The sequence below is a fragment of the Rattus rattus genome, chromosome 9, assembly GCF_011064425.1.
Source record: "Rattus rattus isolate New Zealand chromosome 9, Rrattus_CSIRO_v1, whole genome shotgun sequence".
NCBI classification, from domain to species: Eukaryota; Metazoa; Chordata; class Mammalia; order Rodentia; family Muridae; genus Rattus; species Rattus rattus.
Window position 1 is genome coordinate 2,506,409 of NC_046162.1, and position 18,795 is coordinate 2,525,203.

Consider the following 18,795-nt stretch of genomic DNA (forward strand, 5'->3'; position numbering starts at 1 on the left):
GAACTGACTTAACCCCAAACCGGAAGCTGTGCGAGCGCGCAGGCGCACATGCTTTAGAACAACCCACGGAGCTGAGGATTTCACATAACACTATGGGCCGCAAGAAGGTTGCTCCCGGGTCCAAGACAGAGGGCGGTCGTGTTCGGCGACCCCCTGGCCGCTCTCTGGATGCTTTCGCTGAGGAGGTGGGCGCTGCGCTGCGCGGTGAGTTTGGAGCAGTCGGAGCAGCGGGTCCGGCCTGGGAGCAGGCGCTGAGGACCCGGCCTTCTCTCTCTCCTTGTAGCATCGGTGCAGACTGAAGAGGCCGAGAACCAGAATGGCCCGGGCCCTGCGGCGCTGCCTTGTGCCTTGGCTATGTGGGAGCTTGGCCACTGTGACCCCAAGCGCTGCACGGGCCGCAAACTGGCCCGTCTGGGTCTTGTGCGCTGCCTGCGCCTGAGCCAAAGATTTGGCGGTCTGGTGCTCAGCCCAGTAGGCACTCAGTACGTGTCTCCGGCAGACAGGTAGACACCAGAGGCCTGGGGATCGGGGAGGGCTTGGAGAAGGGTTGGAGTGCCCTCCCCATCGTCCTTATTAAATAGCTCCATATGGGGAGTATCATTTTCTTCAAGCCTTGCTTGAAGTCTTGGATGTTCTCGTCTTTCACATGGGCAGAATTGTATCTAACTTGACCCTTTTCATAGAGCAAGGCTAAAGTCTAGAAAAGCCCAGGAGAAATATTTGTTGTGTAAAGTAAACATTGTCCAGCTACCCTCAACTGCTGCCTCTAAGCTTGCTAGTAGGGGGCTCTTTATACCACGGCAGTAAACCATAGTTTGGAAATACCAGAGTGATATCTCATCCGTAGTGAAGCCAGTCTCCCTGGACATGCCTTATTTGAGGCCCAGAACCTACCCTACACTTCTTGACAGACAGCTGGTGGCACAGTCAGGGATCGCTGTCATAGACTGCTCTTGGGCCAAATTGGATGCGACACCCTTTGGAAAGATGCGAGGGAGCCACTTGCGGCTCCTACCTTACCTCGTAGCTGCGAACCCTGTCAACTATGGCCGGCCCTGCAAACTTTCCTGTGTGGAAGCTTTCGCTGCTGCCTTCTGCATCGTAGGTGAGTTTTGGGTCTGCCAGAGGCCTAGCCTGGTAGTCTGGGGCCTGCCTCTGCCTGCCTCCCCTCCCCCACCCGAAGACTGAGTTCTTTGGCAGATTCTGAGCGGGGGAGAGGGTGGGGTGGGGTATGGGGTGGGATGTGAGGAGACTATATTGGGAGCCAGAGGCAAAATGGACAGCTGTCTTTGCTGGATGTTGTGTGGACCCGGATGGATAGATACCCCATTAGACACAGAGACTAGTATAGTAGGGCTGTTTCTCAGCAAATGAGAGGAACCTTGGGATCGTAGAGAAGGTGACAACTTCTTGGGATAGCAGGTGCATTTAACAGGCAGGGTCATACAGTTGTGCTCTCTGTATGTGTCTCAGGCATCTTTCTGGTTTTTGTTCCACTAGGCTTTTCAGACCTTGCTGTCATTTTGCTTCGGAAGTTTAAGTGGGGCAAGGGCTTCTTGGACCTGAACCGACAGCTCCTGGATAAGTACGCTGCCTGCCGTGGCCCAGAGGAGGTGCTAGAGGCTGAACAGGGGTACTTGGCTAGCACCAAGGACACCCCTGAGGAGGAGAACATCGGTGAGCCCTGGCATGCAATCATGTCACGCTAGGGCCTTGGGAGCCTAGAGCCAGTGGTTTGGCTCTGCCCTGAAATCACTTAGAAGTCGCCTTCCTCTCTTTGTTCAGATCCCTTTGACGTGGACTCAGGGCGGGAGTTTGCAAACCTCAACAGACCTGTGGCCAGCACCCGGTAGGTCCTGAGGCCTTTTTGAACGAGGCCTGGTGGTGATTACAAAGTGTGAAGCAGCTGCTTGCTGGAAGGGTTTGGGGTCAGAGCGTCCTCTGCTTGAGGGCTTCTACAGGGTGAGCCTACTAGGTAACCTTGTACTCGGCCTGTGTCTATACTGTGGTCCATCCCTCCCTTCCAGTCTGCCTATGGACACGGATGACACCGATGAGTCAGAGGACCACAGCGAGGATTCCGGGGAGGACAGTGATGAGTGTGAGGAACAAGGACCTGGTGCTAATGGAGGGACAGCAGCTACTCTCAAGCAGAAGAGATCCCAGAACAAGAGGCTCAGGCCAGAGACTCCCCTGAAATTTGGAAAGGAATCAAGAAACGACAGAGAGACTGAAGGTTGCAAACAATATTATTGAAGATGGTATGCACTAATCAGAAGTGGCAGTAGGACCTGGGGACGGACTGGCCTGTTGGGACAATTCTGGGACAGCCTTGTTTGGAGTCCTGCCTTAGAGCTCTCAATAAAGCCAAGGAGGTGCCCCCACTATGGGTCTGTTGCTTTGTACTTGGCTAAGCGCTAGGGAAGTCTACCTGGGTGGATCTAACCTGTGAGGTAAGTCTGATATTGTCACACACAGATGCGTAAAGGAGCAGCTAGCCATGGAGCCCTTGACCCTGGTCTCCACCTGTGGGCAACTCCCTTTCCTTACGGTGACTGGGAGAGACGCTCCTGGGCCCAGGAGCCAGGCAGGGACCAAAACACAAGCAATCCTGAGCCAGCCCCTTGCTCACCTGCTGTGGGTTTTGTGTCCAGATCCAGGAGAGAGAAGCTGCAAGCCGTAGAGACTCTGACCCTCACCCCTCTGTCTGTGGAGGCCATTTCCTCAGGGAGCAGGGCAGGGCCTTTTCTAGGAGAGGCTTCCCCAGTGACACTGCTGCCATGGCACACAAATTATTTCTCATCAAGTCCAATGACAGTTATAAGGGTGTGAACAGCGACATGGGCCTCCACCCTGAGTGGCTTCTATTCCTAGCTGTGACCATAAATGTCTCCTCCAAGTTCTACCCAGTGGCCTCTAGTAGGCAGAGTCCTCTGAGAGCATATGACCATTTCTCTGGGAAGAGAGCCCACTAGGGTCAGGTCCCATCCATCCTGCTCTATATCCGGGGCCGATGCTGGCCAATCCCACTGAGTTGGCTGCCCATACTCAAGTTGGGGCATGCTGGGGCACAAAGGGTTCACAGCACACGCCAAAAGACACGGCCAGGGCAGACAGAAGCCACAGGGTCCAACCAGAGCGGGCAGGTCACATGGTGAGGGAGGGGCCTCCAGAACCCCTTGCTGCACAAAGTGGGCTGCACAGGGAAATGGGGAGGCCCGGGACTGCGACCATCAGGATGCTCAGAGGTCAGCCTCCATGCACTTCTCCAGCTCCTTGAGTTTCTTGACAAACTCCTGTGCTTCTCGGTTGGTGCGGCCTTCTAGCATCCGCAGTGCAGACCTCACTGTAGGTGGGCATGCAGGTAGGCATGAGGAAACCAGTTTGGGCCAGGCCTGGACCCCTCAAACCCCAAAGACTCCCACTCACCCTGAGCTCTGGGCCTGCGCAGATGTAGTGTGATGGGCTGACCGGGCCTCACGCCCCCTCCCACATGCGGCCTTGCGATGCCAGTGACACCACCCAGGCCTAGGGCTGCTTCCCCTGCAAAGTCATTGGTGGACAGCCAGTCGTGGTCCATGACGGTGAAGAGCACACAGGCCCCGCGACGACGGCACGCCTCTGCAGGCACCGAGCTGTGGACAGGGTAGTCAGGAGCCTGCTGCGGCCGGCTGCATGGCACAGGCAGAGGGCACAGCAGGCCAGGCCAGGCAGGCACTCACAAGTGGAAGAGCTCATCATACACCGGGTGCAGCGTCCGAGCTTTGACTTGGGTCCTCTGGCTGCGGACCAGTGGGAAGAGGTGTGGTGGGCCAAGCTCCACGATCACAAAGGGGTCACTCAGGCCTAGAAGATACATTGTGAGCCCTGCCCCCAATGCCCCACCCCACCCCCACCGCCAGCTGTGGCTGCCGTGTTTTACCATTGGCGTCCAGAGGCAGCAAGTCCGCTGCGTGCAGCACCTCCACAGCTAGCCTCTGCTCAGCCGCTTCGTAGTGACACCGGACGGTCAGGCGGCCAAACCGGTTCTGCTCCAGGGACCTCTGTGGGAAAGGCCAGTGGAAAGAGCCAGTAAATGTAGCTGGCTCTCGGGGCGGGCCTGACGGTAGACAAGCACAGGCCCACCTGCTTGAGCTTGTCCAGGTAGAACTGCTCAATGCACTCTCGGGTGGAGCATTTGTGTAGCCGCAGCTCCTCCTCCAGCCTCTGCAAGGGAAGTGACAGTCAGGTGTCTTCAGAGTCACCTGAACTGCCTCGTGGCCATGTTGTTTCACCAACACTAGGATGCCCACTACAGGGCACCGAGGCGAACTTGTTCCTGCACAAAGCTCCACTCACCTTGTAGCTTCCATCCCTCAGGTTCTCCAGGGGCAGCCCCTGGCCCTCAGCGTGGAAGAAACTGACGAGAGCCTACATAGGGAAACGAGAGGGTTGTCAGACTAGCCTGTGCTAGAGATCTGTGGATTCAGAAAGCATGGGGTCTTAGGAGCCAAGGCAGAGCCACTTCTCAAATTTGAAGGCCTGGGGAACGCCAGCAAGTAGAGGCCAGACAACTGTGAGAACGGTGGTCCTAGGGTATCTGGGCTGTGGGGACAAGAGCTGCGGGCACAGCTGTGGAGTGCCTACACAGGTTTAGTGTCCTACGGGGGGGCAGCAGGGAGACGACTTTGGGGAGACTCAGAGCCCCTTGTGATCTTACCTCCAGCGTGAAGTGGAAGCGCCCATAGAAATCGGCAGAGACACCCCTGTTTGCACTCAGCGCCTGCAGAATGGCCTGTAGAAGCAGCTCCCAGAGGGCTTCTAGGACCCTGGAGGACCATTACCTGGGTGACTCCCTGGGCCAGCACCATCCCACCTACCCCACTGCCCAAGCTGGTACCTGCTCAGGTTCTCCTTCACCAGCGAGTCGTTCAGCAAGGCCAGCTTCTCATCTAGGTACTTCAGGAGTGGGGCTACAGCCTGCGGGCAGGAGTCCTCAGGGTTGACCAAGCAGGACTTCAGCCGGACCCCCTGCATCAGCACTTCCTGCTGATCCGACCCACTCACCTCATCATTCTGAATGGAGTCCGGAGACAGACTGATGTGCTGCACGTACTTCCGGATGTCTGCCACCATCTGAGAGAGGGGTGGTGCTCAGAACAAGAGCGGGACTCAAGAATAGTCCTCACATGGGTACAGTCCCGGGCCCCACCCCTCTTCCCACCTTGGAAGTCAGGTGTGCTGTCACGGTGTGGACCTCCCGCAGAAGGTCTTCATCCAGGGCCTGTATGCTGCTGAGCAGAGGGCGGGGGAGCACTCCCTCCAGCCCATTGGCCCCTTCGGACCACGCCAGTCCTCTTAGTGCCTGCCCCGAAGCTCTGCGCACCAACTCCACGTTGTTGAGCACCACGCAGAGCTGGAAAGGTGTGACCAGGGGCAGCTCGGGCGGGTGGGCGGCTGTTATGGGAGGGGGCCGAGGGAAGGGGCACCCAGCCACCTGCTGGTGTCGCCTGACACCCAGCCGCTCACCTGCTCGCTCACTGCCTCACCAGCAGCCCCTGGCTGGGTGTCCACCTTCTTCCTCAGCAGCTCCGTGTAGAAGAGGGAGGCCTCGCACATGTCCTGGGGCAGGAGATGGGTTGGGAGCTTGAGACCCTGCCCCTACCCCATCTCCTGGTCTACTCTCCACAAAACCTCAGCCCACGTACCTGGCTGAGCTGAGTGCCTAGCCCCTGGGCCTGGGCGGGGTCGGGCCAAGCCAGGCGGACCCAGAGCTCCTGGATGTGACTAAGGCAGAGACTGGCGGTGGCTGCAGAGCTGCTGTGTTTGGAAGCCGCGTCCACAGGCTCCAGCTACAAAGGCAGAGGGTGATGGTGTTGCAGGGGTCCAGGATGAGCCTGCCCCGTGCATCTGGGCACACACTCACCGTGTCTACGTCCACGGCTCCCTGAAGGCGCCACTTGGCCTGGTCCCGCAGCACCTGCAGCCAGAGTTTCACGGCTGGCAGAAATGGGGTGTGGATGCCAGCCAGGGCTAGGGAGCGGCTTTCCCTGCAGAGCACACTCCCTCAGAGCCCATCAAGACTCACATACCTTCACCCAGAGGTCTCCACATTCAGAGCTAAGAGGATACTGGTCCGAGTTTGGGGGTACCCACCGTCCAGGGATGCAGCTCCAGAAACGCTGGGTGTCTGCCAGGGTCAGGTAGAGCTCGAAGAGCCCTGAGGCCACCTCTAAGTTCATCTTGGGGCTCAGCTCCTCTGTCAGCACCCATGCCTCCTCGGCCACCTGCCTCAGATGGTGGGATTAGGCCACTGCCAAAGTAAATCTAGGCACCCTCTTAACCAGGGACTTCTCCCCAGTTTCCAGTACCCACAGGCACCCAGGGTAAGGAACTCCCCCCTCACCAGACGTTCCAGCTGCCGGAAGGTAAGGGTGAAGAAGTCCACCTTAAGGATACTGCAAAAGACATGCCTCAGCTTCCTGTTCCCCACTAGCCAGTCCTACCAAGCCAATATAGCCCATTCTGGCCCATGACCATCATCCGGGGGAAAAGCCTACCCGTGGAAGAGGCTGGCGTAGACCCCGTAGCAGGACTGCAAGTCCTCGTAGATGATGTCTGCAAGCTCAACAAGCCCTGCTAGGCGCTGCGGCCCGGGCTGTAAGAAAGCCAGGCTTGGAGTGACCTATGTACCGCCTACCCCCACCCCAACCCCCCTCCCTCGCCAAGTGCCCTGTGCCTCCCGTCCGGCCGGGCCATCCAGGTCCACACCTGCTCTCGGGGACTCTTGGCGTTCAGGAGCTGGTCGTACCACTCCCGGTTGCCCCGCTATAGCAGCAGCCAGTAAAAGCAACAGGGTGGATTGAAGGGAAGAGTCAGGTTAAGGGCCAGGCTGGGGACAGCAAGGCCTGTCCGGGACCAAGGGAAGGAGGGCCAAGATGGATCCAGACACACCTTCAGGGCGGCAGCAATGTCCATACTGAGCTCGGTCTCAAAGGGGCAGATCTCAAAGGCTGGTTGGAAGAGCTGTAGCTTCTCCAGGCACCTGGGGAGGACAGCTACCTGAGGAGACCCGGCCCCCGAGACCCGGCCCCCAAGCCCCAGCCCCTCAGGCCCCTGGCCTTGCTCTGCGATACCCACTTCAGCAGCAGCTCCAAGCGATACACAGCGGTGCTGTTGGTGGCGGGGAAGTAATCTCGGAGCTGGCGCAGCAGTCTCAGCCCGAACTCGGAGAAGGCGGAAAAGCTGTCAGCCAGGCTCTCCTCCTGCAAGGAGTGGGTTCTTCAGGGTTAAGCCAGGGTCAAGATACAATGGCTTTGGGGTTGGGGATTTAGCTCAGTGGTAGAGCGCTTGCTCGGGGGGGATACAATGGCTTTGCTCACAGATACTGAAAAACCACTGCTTCATGTAGCTACCCCAGTCCCTTCTCGACAGCCCATTCCATTCTCCTACACCTCCCATCTACGGCACCTGTGAGCCACAGTGCCTTTATAGCTCCTGTCCCTTCTGCTCCAACCTGCCAGTGCCCCTTTGGGCCTGCTGCGCAGACCCTTGCCACCTCAGAAGCGTTGCCCTGAGGTGAGCTTTGGGACATCGTCCAAGGTTATTCCATTACAACCATTGCTTCCTTACTGCACTCTTTCCTTCAACATGAGTTTCGTGTTTTCAGGCCCTATGAAGGCATGTCTCTTTCCCTTTGCTCCTAGTGAGCTCTTTTCCAACAGCACACAGATCTGAAGCAATGTCCGTCGTGCCTACCTGCTCCTGAGGCAGTGAAGCTGCCTCCTCCCAGTGTGCCTGCACATCTTCCAGCAGACCCAGCAGGTACCCATAGTCCAGGGTGCGTGTCTGATGGTGACGGCTACTCACTTGCCAGTGCCTGTAGGAGCCCAAGCTTGTGGTCTGCTCTTGCATAACAGGCCCACCCCACGGCACCTCCATTTCCCATGCTCCACCCACCTACAGCCTTGAAAGGAGGCTCTACCCACACGGGCCACCCTGCCTACTCACAGCACAGCCAGCTGCAAGGGGGACAGATTGCTTTGGGCTCCATGCAGACAAAGGACTGTGTTCCCAGGCCTGCTAAGCTCGCCACGCCAACTGCTGGAATTGGGCTGGAGAAGGAATCCAAGGGTGGGCAGAGGCCAGAGAGTCCCTCCATCCCTACTCTAGACCTTTACTCCACTCAACAGCCCAAGGGCACCCACTACCTCCTCCACTCGGTGTTCAAACCGCAGCACACGGCTGAGAAGCAACAGGTAGGACAGGAAGCCGGAACGTCCGCGCTGACTCATAGCAGTGTCCCTCTGCAAGGCAGAACGTGAGGTCTGTTATCAGCTCTGCCTGAGCCTTGAAGGCAGGGGTGCAGATGTGGCTCCCCCACGGCTTCCCACCTGGGTGGTGATCAGCTTCAGGACCAGGTGGCAGTCCCCCTGCACACGGGAGGCACTGGAGCGTGGTTCCAGCTTAAACCAGCGGTCAGCACCTGCCACAGGCACCTCCTGAGAAGGGAGAGGGTGGGAAGGTGTCACCCCTAGACACTCTGCTCCTCTCCTTCCCACACAGTCAGCCCCACATGGCTGGAGTACAGCTCAGCAGTAGAGCGCTCTCAAATCCAAGACAAAACAGGGCGTTCTCTGGGACCCTGAATGGGCTGCATAGCATCCAATGCAGCCTACCTCCTCCAGTCACAGAGAGTGGACTATGCCGTGGGGATCATAGGATGCTACACCAGAGATGCCCAAGACCTCTGGGTACCTCCTATGCACCCACCAAGCATCCTGGGGCACCCACAAGCATCCCCATGGCTCCATCCCATCCCTCCTCACACACCCGGATAGGGATGTTGAGACACCCCAGGAAGTCATCAGTGTGGTCCTCAGTGGGTCCTGCTGTCCCATTTGCACGGGCCGACTTGACAATCTGTTTGAAGTATCTGGGCACAACAGGGTAGACAGCAAGAGCAAGGCAGCGTCACTCTGGTGGTCCTGGAAAGCTACTGACTGGCCCCTGTGGCTATCATGGGTCTCCGGTTATTACGCGCCCCTCCCTCACCCCATACCTGGTCATTCCCTTCAGGCCAATAACTTCATTCAGCTTCCTGCATGCTTCCGCCAGGGAAACGTCATCATCGTGGTCCCTGGAGGTGGAGGATATCTCGGCCGGAGTTCCCAGCCCAGCTCTGAGTACCCTCTCCCCAGTTCCTTCTCAAACTAGAGATGCCACCACCCTCCATGCCCTGCAGAGCTCGGGGTCCTTTACCAGATGTCCAGGTGCAGCTGGTCTGTATTGACATCTTCAATTTCACTGTAGAGAAGACAGAAACGTCTGTGAAACCCCCAGGCCACATCTGCCCAGCACTGAGGTAGGGGGATGGATGTCCAAGAGCAACAGTAGTAGCCATAAGTTCAGCTTCTCCGCACAGACTGCTGGGCTCCCACCCTAACTTCCACCTGCTACAGCTGTGTGGTAGTCATAGCGATACCACATCATCTGTGGGCCTCAGTTTACTCCTTTGGAAAGTGGGTGTGTTACCAGTCCCTCTTAAGAGTTGCCCCAGTGAGTGGCTATCATTTGAGGTAGGAGCCTTACAGCAGGAAGTGCTCCTTCCAGACAGGATTCAGCGTGCTGCTTTTGACCTCGGTGACCTGGATACACTTGGCAGGCAGTGGGCTGCTACGCTTGCTGCCCTTTCGGAAGCCAAAGCGCTGTTCCTTCTGCCCACTTGACTCCTGTGGGGCACTTGAGGCCGGCAGGATACCCAGCATGCAATACGGGTCACTGAAGCCTGAAACGGAGCCGGTGCTTCAGCCCACGGCCCTCACGTTCTTCGCTCCTCACAGCTTCCAGGAGCAGCTGCCAGGCACCACGGGGGTCTGCCTGATGCCCACTCACCATTGGGGTCTTTAGCCAGAAGGTTCTTGGCGCGCATGACAGAGACTTTCAGGGCATAGGTGGGGGCCTGTTGACAGAAAGGTACCAGGGGATTTCACGGGACTAAGCAGCCTCAGGATGCATATTGCAGTCTCCCACTTTCCCTGCCACCCTGGCGACCCTCCTTGCCGCACCGGTACTGTTGCCGGTCAGCTGTCAGCTGCTCGGGTGGGTATAGCCTCACCTTGGCCTTCTTCACACGCATGATGGCCTCCATGTGTTCCTCAGAACTGGAGCCAAACACCTGTGGGTAGTGGGCAGGTAAACAGGAGCCTGGGGAGAGGCTGCCGCTGTCCTGAGAGCCTCAAGGAATGCACACAGGAAAGAGTGATCCCTCTGCCCTAGCGCCAGGAAGGCCACTGTCCAGCGGGTACTATGGTTCTGAGCACCCAGAGGAGTGAGCCCGTGAAGGCATGGCACAAGCAAACGGAGCAGAGACAAGATAGATCAGAGGACAAGCCAATGGAGGGGGATGTGTCCTCTGAGTACTGTCCGATTCTCTGGACACCAGTCTGCCCTTTCTAATCAATTCTGAGTTATCTGTCTCTGTATGTGTATCTACATGGCTAGCCAGGTCTCCATACACTGTATGTAGTCACCTGTGGTATGTGCACTCTGTGACTCTGTGTGTCATCCAGGTGATACTGGCATGTGTGTGTGTGTGTGTGTGTGTGTGTGTGTGTGTGTGTGTGTACCTGTACACACATACCACACCTCAGTCCTCCCCAGAGTGGGGCCCCGCTCACCTGCTGAAGGTAGCTTAGCAAGACCTCCTCGTCGTCTACCTGGTCGGGGCCCATAGTGCCGGCCCGGTGGAGGACTGTGTATAAGGCTTCCTCGTAGAGCATCTCCACCTTCAGGAGACAGGCCCTGAGTTCCCAGCCAGAGCGGAGCTTCTCAGCCCCTGTTCTGCCCTTGTATGCATCCAGTCCTCAGCCCCAGGTAGCTCCTCCCATTGCTGACTGAATGCCCAGCCTTAGGACCTCCGCTCTTGCTCACCCAACCGCACTACCCACCTGCACCAGATTGTGGGTATACTCCTAGAAAAAGGGGTTACAGTCACCCCTGCACCCCCTGCACCAATTACCTCCTCCTGGGTCAGGGCTCTCAGGCCACGATTGGGGTCCACGGGCTCAGCAGGGGCTGGGGAACCACTTCGCAGAAGAACCTGTGAGGGTCAGAGGTGAGCCATGACGGTGGGTGGGGCCCCTGAGGCCCTCTAGCTGGCTGGCCAAATGTTCTCCAGGGAGAAGGGAGGCTAGAAGTTTCACTGGACAGTCAGAGGTGACCTAGGACAGTAGCCTGTGCCGAGTAGCAGTTCCTAGGCCCTTCAGAGCTGAGTCCTTACCTCGGGACATGGCAGGCCCTGTCTGCCGTCCCCCTTTTTCAGGATGAGGCGCATGTGGGCAAAGAACTCCACACCATCCCCAGGTTTCCTGGAAGAAAGCTTGGGTCAGGACATGATTCCACGGAGAGAGTGGATCAAGGGAAAAACCATCCTGATCTTGGCCTTGAGTTCAGACCCTCTTGGTCCCCTTCCCCACCCACATGGGATCGGCAGTGGATATGGAGTGTACAGGCCAGCTGGGGAGGGAGGCCAGGTATACATGCCCTGCAGGGTCAGTCCTAGGTACCCACCAGGCCCCCGTGGGGGGCTCCTGTGAGTTTGTGATCTCAGGTTCCTGTTCTGTCTTTCGGCGGAAGGACGGGCACACCTGCACCTGCCTGAGCACACTGCTCTTGATGTCCAGCAAGGTTGACATGGCAGCCACCTGTAGTGAGTACATTTTAGTTGATCAACTGTTCTATGGAGGCACAGGCTAACAGAGGGTAGCTAAAGGCCTGGGGGCCTGCCACCACCCTGCATTGGGTGCCGGGTCCTGGAGGGGGTGCTTTGTGGACTCTGATGTCACACTGAATAAGTGACCTAATAGTCTTTTGTGCCCCCCGTAGAGTGGCTTTGGGAGACAGTGGCAGATACCCTCAGGGGTAGAAGGAGAAGTGCCAGGCACAGGGTTGGTGCTCTGTGTGCAAGTACTTCTGGGATCTCAGTAGAGACCTATATGTTCTGCTCCCACATCCAAGGCTGGTACCTGTACTGTGCCCGGTGTGGCTGTTTCCTGTCTCCTCATCAACACCCTTGGCCAGCTGAAGCCAGGACACATAGTACCCAGGCCTTCTCTGCAGGAGGCCAAAACGGTGAGGTAGGACACTCGGCTGTGGTTTGGCTCTTACACTCGTAAGCCCCAGGTAAGGTAGGCAGCTGTCACTGAGGCCAAGATGCCCACGAGGGACCCTCTGGGGTCCTTACACACATTTATTGGATAATAAAAGGGGCTGGTACCCCCCAGAGTAGAGTTTACACCCCTCAACCAGTAAAAAGGAAAACATGAAATCCATGTGTCTCATTTGGGGAAGGCTGGACGTGTTTGGCTGTATCCTAAGCTTCCTGTCAACTAGCACATCAAATCAGCTTCCTGTTGCTGTGGCAACCAAGCCATCTTGCTGCATCCTGCCAAAGCAAGCAGCCTCGTTTCCGTCTCTTGGAGGAGAGTGGTCTTGCAACTGAAATGGAGTCTAGGCCCAGGCAGACCCTGCGGCTTCCCCTCAGCCATTCTATCCTGAGGTTGAGGTTTAGGGATGAAAGGGTATGGTGTGGACATATCTTTAACCCTGGTAGGTAGCTGAGACACCAAGGGATCACAGTGGCAGTTCTGAGACTGAACACCAGAAGGGCACTCCTCCATTTGGAGTGGCAGGCCTAGGATCATCTGAGAATTCTTGCTTCTCTAATGTTTGATGAGTTCCCAGGCCCTACCTAGCCACATCAAGGAGGAAGAGCTGCCGACCTCCACATCCCCTAACCTTCCGCTCAGTTTACTCTGAAGACCCCGTTTAAGGCTAGTATAGTGTCTATAAAATACTGTGGCCTACTGAGTGCCCTGTTTCTACAATGCCACCCTGCCACCCTGCCACCCCCAATCCTGGATCTCGCAACCACTCACACTACCCTAAGGAGGTCCTCTCTCTCTCCTGAGGAAAACAATCTCACATTACCCAGCACCTACTCCTTGGGCTCCCTGTCTTGCCGGTCATTAACAAGATACCTGTGCCTGCCATCCATCCACTACAGGACACTGGCACCCATCTACCCAGTTTCAAGGGGAGACTGTCTTTTCCATTGCGTAAGACAGAAAATGGACTCTGAGGCAGGTTCTGCTCCTGGCCCAGGGTCTTGGGCAGCCAGAGGATGCAGCTTCGTTCAGAGGGACCCTGTCTGTGGCAAGGAGCCCTCCATCTTACCTATATTTCCACTATCCCCACTGTCTCGGGCCAACATTCCTCCGCTGTGCTGCTTTCTGACCCCTTTGCTCCAACGAGTTCCTGTCTGATGAGACAGACCCCAGTGCCGCAGATGTGACAGAGGCCAGGTGGCTCTGCACGTCGAAGAGAAGCCCCACCAACCTCCTCCCAAATGTGGGGACCCAGTAAGCTTTTGCTGACACATAGCCAGCCTGTCCTGAGGTCCCAGGTGGCCGTGTCACAAGCCCAACTCCTCCCTAACTAAAAGGAGAGCTGCTTCCCCTGCGCCCCAAGCCAGGAAAGCAGCCACTTCTTGAGCTGTTGCCAAGGCAACCACCAGCTGCATCTATGTGTGACGGGGCCACAGGGGCTTGCAGTCCCAGAGAAAAATGTGACGCAGAAGCAAAGTAACCTGACAGTGCTGGAGTGAAGGCGTGAGTGCGCCCCCCTTTCCCCTGCCCTGCCTCAAACAAGGAAACAGGTGCGGGCTTGGGAACCTGCCCAGGGTCACCAGTGGCAGGTGGTATCCTGGGATATGCAAACATATTTTCCTGGGGTGTCCTGTGCTCGGGTTCAGCTGTACCCCCCACCCTGTGTCTGTTGCTAGGATGTAGCTAACAGCAGTGTATCAGAGCCAGTCTCTCTAAGAGATGGCTCATCTGGGTGCCCAGAAACAGCTCTGGTCCCCTTGGAAACCTTGGGCTGCTTCAGCAGCTGTTGACTTCTCTGACCCAACAGCCCAGGTCCCGAGAGACACCTGTCAAAAAGGCCTCTGTGTGAATCTCATCATTCACCTCTACCTTTGAAAGCCTGTATGTATTTGCCTACTGCTTGTGGATTTCTGGAAGCCTCAATTTGTAGAGAACAGCACTGAGATACTACCCCCCTCCCCAGAGCCCACTTCCCACCCCAGCCTCTCTGGTAGGCACAGCTCAGACACTGTCCTGTATTTCACTGTGCCTCCCTAGGGTTGGATAGTTCAGCAGGATGTGCCTGTGGCCCGCTCACACTCAGTGGGAGCCATAGCTCCCAACTGCCCACTAAGCAAAGGAAGGATCTGCCAGGAAGCTCATATGAACTGATCCAAAGCCATGGTCACCTCATTCGCAGTCCGGGACTAGAAAAGCTAGACAGAGGCAGGGTTTAACCCAGGCCTCTCACACCTAGCTTTCACCCACCAGACAGCCATTTGAAGATCTTGTGGGGCAGTGAGGCAGAGAATTTAAGGGCAGCTTTCTCCCTAGGCTTCCAGTCCATAGCAAACCTGAGAGCACTGAGTGGGACAGCCTTAGTGCCTCTGGAAACTGGGACAGATTGATATCGTAGGATGGCTTCCCATCATCTTTGTCCTCTCTCCTTTGCTTTTTCTCTCTCTTCCTGGCCAGTCCCTACCCAAGTCTTTCTGTATTCTCAGATCTCCCCATGTCATCCCCTGCCCCCCATAGCTAAACTCACCTAGGTGGCCATCTGGTCTACCTGTTACACATGCTGCTTGGGAGCTCATCCTGATTCACAGAGGGAACGGGAAGGGGTAGGGGGAGGACCTGCACGTTGATCTCTGTAAGTGAACTACAGGGACTAGGGTCAGAGGCCAGCAGCAGGTGGATGCTCTCCAGGCCCCACAGATGGAGACTGGTTCACTCTTCCCAGGAGCCTTACCTGTTACTTACCTGTTGAGTTGCTCCTTGTCCCCTGTTTTTGATGATGGGGGGGGGCCTGTGGTTACCCTCCCCTGTTCTATTGAGGTTTCTTCTCCTTGAAGGCAGGAGGTCTGAAGGGATTTTGGGAGCTGCTCTGGTGTAATATTTCTCTTGCTGTCTCTCTGTCTCTGTTTCTCTGTCTCTCTCTGTCTCTGTCTCTCTGTCTCTGTCTCTGTCTCTCTCTGTCTCTCTCTGTCTCTCTCTCTCTCTGTCTCTCTGTCTCTCTGTCTCTCTCTCTCTCTCTCTCTCTCTCTCTCTCTCTCACACACACACACACACACACACACACACACACACACACACACACACAGTCAGACCCCAGACCAAATGGTGGGGCCTGAATTCCTGGGTAACTGAGGAGGAAAAAGGCTTACCCTGGCAGGGATTTCAGGTTAGTGAGGGCAAAGGTCTCATGAGGGGCGTCGAAAAGTGGGAGGGGCACAGGCGCTGGGGGCTTGATGATATTCAACCTGCTCAGTGAAGCCCCGCAGGGCATCTCCGAGGTCCCCAGCTTGGCTTCAGTCAGTGGTCTCTATTGGTATGGGGCTCAGCAGCAGCAGGCGACCGTGGGACCTGAGGCTGTAGGTGTGCACTTTCTGGGTCCACAGGTCTCGCCCTTGAACCCTCCCTGGGGCGCACTGCAATGCGGACCTCCCGGCGCCCTCTACTGCGCTCGGAGCTTAGGACCCGGGCCGTGAGACCCCGCCCCTCTCTCTGAGCACGCGCGGCCTCAGTTTCCCCAGGACCTCAGTTTCCCGTGGCCTCTGACGCCAGTAATTCCCGTGCTCCACTTGGAGCGTAGTGCAGAAACCAAGGGTGGGGGTGGGGCTAAGCCCGAGGGGGCGGTCGCGTCCGTCTGTCCGTCTGTCAGTCTGTGGTAAAAAGCAGGTTAAGCCCCGACGGCAGTCTGACGGCATCGGGTAGGAGTTACAGCACTCACCGTGGACAAGGCTTCTGGGGCCACAGGGTCGGGGGGATCCCTGCTGGCGTCGCGGTCTCACTAGCTGGGGACACCGAGGCACAGCGACCGCTAGCAGCCGCGCGCGCTGGAGACTGAGCACTGCAGAGCGGGCGCCGCGGGCGGGGGGCGCGGGCGGGCGGGCGGAGGCGGGGCCTGGCCTCGTTTGCTGGTCAGAAGTTCCAGCCCTGCCCGCCCCTACCCTGCGCGTTTGGGGTCGGGAGGGGATCCCTACCCCCTCGGTACTGGCCAGAGAGACCCTGCTCTGGACACAGGGCTCAGTAACCTACAGGTGGGTGCAGAGACGGGCGCTTGCGTTGGATCTCGCTTGGCTGTGTTGGCTGTCCCCACCTTCTCCTGCCCCGAGGGAGGAGGCTGTCACGGGGTCTCCTTCCCAGGGCCGCAGGGAAGCTACAGTCACCCAAAGGAAACACGAAGTGCCTGGTGTTTCTTGAAGTGCTGTACAGCTATATCCACAGTCAACCTTTTCACCAAAGCTCTGCCCCTCAGGACTGCCGGGAGTTGCTCTCTTCCAGGGAGCAACCTGGGAGCTCTGGTATTAACCTGGGATATGTCATGACGTCACCGTTATCTGTGAATGTATGCGGAAGGCCAGGATTAAGCCACTGTAGCTGCAGCCTGCTGTTCCCAGCCCACTTCTCCTAAGACCCCCTCCACTTCCTGGACGCTTGTTAAACGAGTTGCCTGTCCAGTTCCCAAAAGTGCTAGCCCTGAAGGTGGGGCAGAGGGCGAACCTGACAGGGTTCCTACTGTCATGAGTTCTCAGCACCCTCGGAGAGTTGTTCTTGGCTGTTCCAGTGCTCAGTAGCTGGTGGTCACGTTGCTTTAAGTAATTCCCCTTTGGAGTTTATACCAAAGGTCTCATTCGTTTGGTTTGGGTTGGGTTGGTTTTTCGTTTCTCTGTGTAGCCCTGGCTGTCCTGAAACTCACTCTGTAGACCAGGCTAGCCTTGAACTCAGAGTCACCTGCTTCTGCTGGAATAAAGGCATTCCCCACTACCGCCCACCTCAAAGGTCTCATTCTTATGGTATCCAGCCAGTGTGAGGATGAGGAAAGCAGGCCTGAAAATCCTCCACTTCAGACTGTAGCAAAGACCCATCTGTTGGGGAGACAAAGCTAAAACAGGCTTTCAAGAGTGCTGGGCAGGGGCCTGTGTTCCTCACTACCAGGAATTGGAGAGGAAACATCTGAGGGGCAATGCCCTGGCCATAGTCCTTCATTTCAGGGAGCATACAGGTGGGGTCACCTATCTGCATCCCAATTCACATCCGTGTCAAGTCCTATACCCATCACTGAAGACAGGAGACGGAACGGAATATTATCCTGCAGAATGCTCAGTTCTCAGTCAACCTCCGGCTTGGCGCAGCCCAGCCAGGCAGAAGGGATAAAAGATGAATCCACCGTCAGGACCAGGATATCAGATGAGCAAGGGAGGGATCGTGGACCCTGTGCCCGCTATAGGCGATAGGGGTTGGCGTGGGACAGCCAATGTCCGCCCCTCCCAGAGTCTGGAGTTGATTCGCCCTCTAGTATGGTCTTGCGTCAGGTTTTGCCAACCTGTTGGAACACACACAGTCTGGTTGCCATGGTGACAGTAATGGCTTTGGGGTAAAAGGATGAGCTAGAGGCTGCTGTAAACAGGAAGTGGGGGTGGGGAGCCCCACTGCAGGGGCTCCAGCCTCTGAGACTGGGCTGGGTAAGATTTGCTCCTGTCTTTGACAGGAATCTGAGATCCAAACATAGAAAGAGGCTTTGAGCCACGTAACATTGTCTGGGTCCCAAACCCAGCCCAGAGTCTAGTCTTCCCTGCTCCCTTCCCTTCACACCTCCACAGACCTTTGGTGCGCCGTGTGTGTGTGTGTGTGTGTGTTGTGTGTGTGTGTGTGTGTGTGTGTGTGTGTGTGTGTGTGTGTGTGTGTGTGTGTGTGTGTGTGTGTGTGTGTGTGGACAACCCATTGGTGACTCACACTGCTTTCTTTCTTGACTCATCCTATGGCTTCCAAGGCTCCGCGCTGCACCTGCACGGGTTCTCCTTTGCTCAGAGCCTTGCCTGCTCCATTTGTGACAGGGGATGACGACTGACCCCAGAGACTGTGGTGAACCTCAGTTCCTGAGCTCAGCCTGGGGTTGGGGATTTGGCTCAGTGGTAGAGCGCTTGCCTAGCAAGCGCAAGGCCCTGGGTTCGGTCCCCAGCTCCAAAAAAAAAAAAAACCTGAGCTCAGCCTGAGCTGAGAGCCAGGGAGGGCTCATAGGGTCAGAGACCAGGGGCTTCAGTTAAGAGTTCCATGTTCCCTTGAGGTTTGCCCGAATCCATCCACTGGCTGAAGAAAAGTGCCTTCAGGGGTTGGGGATTTAGCTCAGTGGTAGAACGCTCGCCTAGCAAGCGCAAGGCCCTGAGTTCGGTCCCCAGCTCCAAAAAAAAAAAAAAAAAAAAAAAGTGCCTTCAGGGGTAGATGTGGTTCAGGATAGCCTGCCTGAGAAACTGGTGCTTGAACTGTAGGTCACACCAAATATTTTGTGACCTTTCTGCAGCCAGCGTCCAGGCACCCGGAGCCAGCTCAGGTCTGGGTGCTACCGCATGTGAAGTCCCTCCTCAAAATGAAGAAAAACCCAGATTTTCATGTAGCTCAGGTTGGCATCAAACCTCAAACTTGCTAGGTGGCCATAGTTAACTTTAATTTTCTCATCTTTCTGCCTCCGCCTCTTAAGTGCTGGAATTACAGGCATGTGCCACCATTCCTGGTTTTATGCAGGTGTGGGGACAGATGCTGGGCCCTTGTACATGCTAGACAAGCAAGCGCTCTACCAACGGCTCTATCATTAGCCCAGAGGATGACTAATGAGCCAGTCTGTTTTGTTTTTGTTTAGACACTACTAGGGACTGAATGTAGGGTGAAGCAT

The 18,795-nt window shown here is 56.6% G+C and overlaps 2 protein-coding genes across 2 annotated transcripts; one reads left to right on the forward strand and one right to left on the reverse strand.

Annotated features, from left to right (window-relative positions):
- The first annotated feature begins 37 nt into the window (after positions 1 to 37).
- On the forward strand, positions 38 to 2,385 carry Tsr3 (TSR3 ribosome maturation factor). Its single transcript, XM_032914463.1, is given in 7 exon segments — positions 38 to 204; positions 284 to 482; positions 912 to 1,105; positions 1,501 to 1,677; positions 1,786 to 1,849; positions 2,028 to 2,128; positions 2,131 to 2,385. Coding segments are annotated over 7 exon segments (951 nt in total). The 5' UTR covers positions 38 to 92; the 3' UTR covers positions 2,235 to 2,385.
- On the reverse strand, positions 2,232 to 16,172 carry Baiap3 (BAI1 associated protein 3). The gene is made up of 34 exons (XM_032914464.1): positions 15,856 to 16,172; positions 11,551 to 11,684; positions 11,261 to 11,348; positions 11,000 to 11,080; positions 10,659 to 10,766; positions 10,097 to 10,156; positions 9,874 to 9,940; positions 9,571 to 9,766; positions 9,241 to 9,285; positions 9,041 to 9,118; positions 8,812 to 8,914; positions 8,373 to 8,480; positions 8,190 to 8,285; positions 7,990 to 8,093; positions 7,738 to 7,858; positions 7,120 to 7,244; positions 6,934 to 7,024; positions 6,751 to 6,807; positions 6,540 to 6,637; positions 6,386 to 6,437; positions 6,136 to 6,266; positions 5,906 to 6,029; positions 5,688 to 5,831; positions 5,509 to 5,601; positions 5,204 to 5,395; positions 5,047 to 5,115; positions 4,880 to 4,959; positions 4,700 to 4,808; positions 4,339 to 4,410; positions 4,126 to 4,206; positions 3,923 to 4,043; positions 3,723 to 3,846; positions 3,430 to 3,635; positions 2,232 to 3,346 (listed from the first exon to the last, which is right to left on the reverse strand). The coding sequence occupies exons 2-34, from the start codon at positions 11,673 to 11,675 to the stop codon at positions 3,243 to 3,245; spliced, it is 3,453 nt and encodes a 1,150-aa protein (XP_032770355.1). The 5' UTR covers positions 11,676 to 11,684; positions 15,856 to 16,172; the 3' UTR covers positions 2,232 to 3,242.
- Positions 16,173 to 18,795: the final 2,623 nt, after the last annotated feature.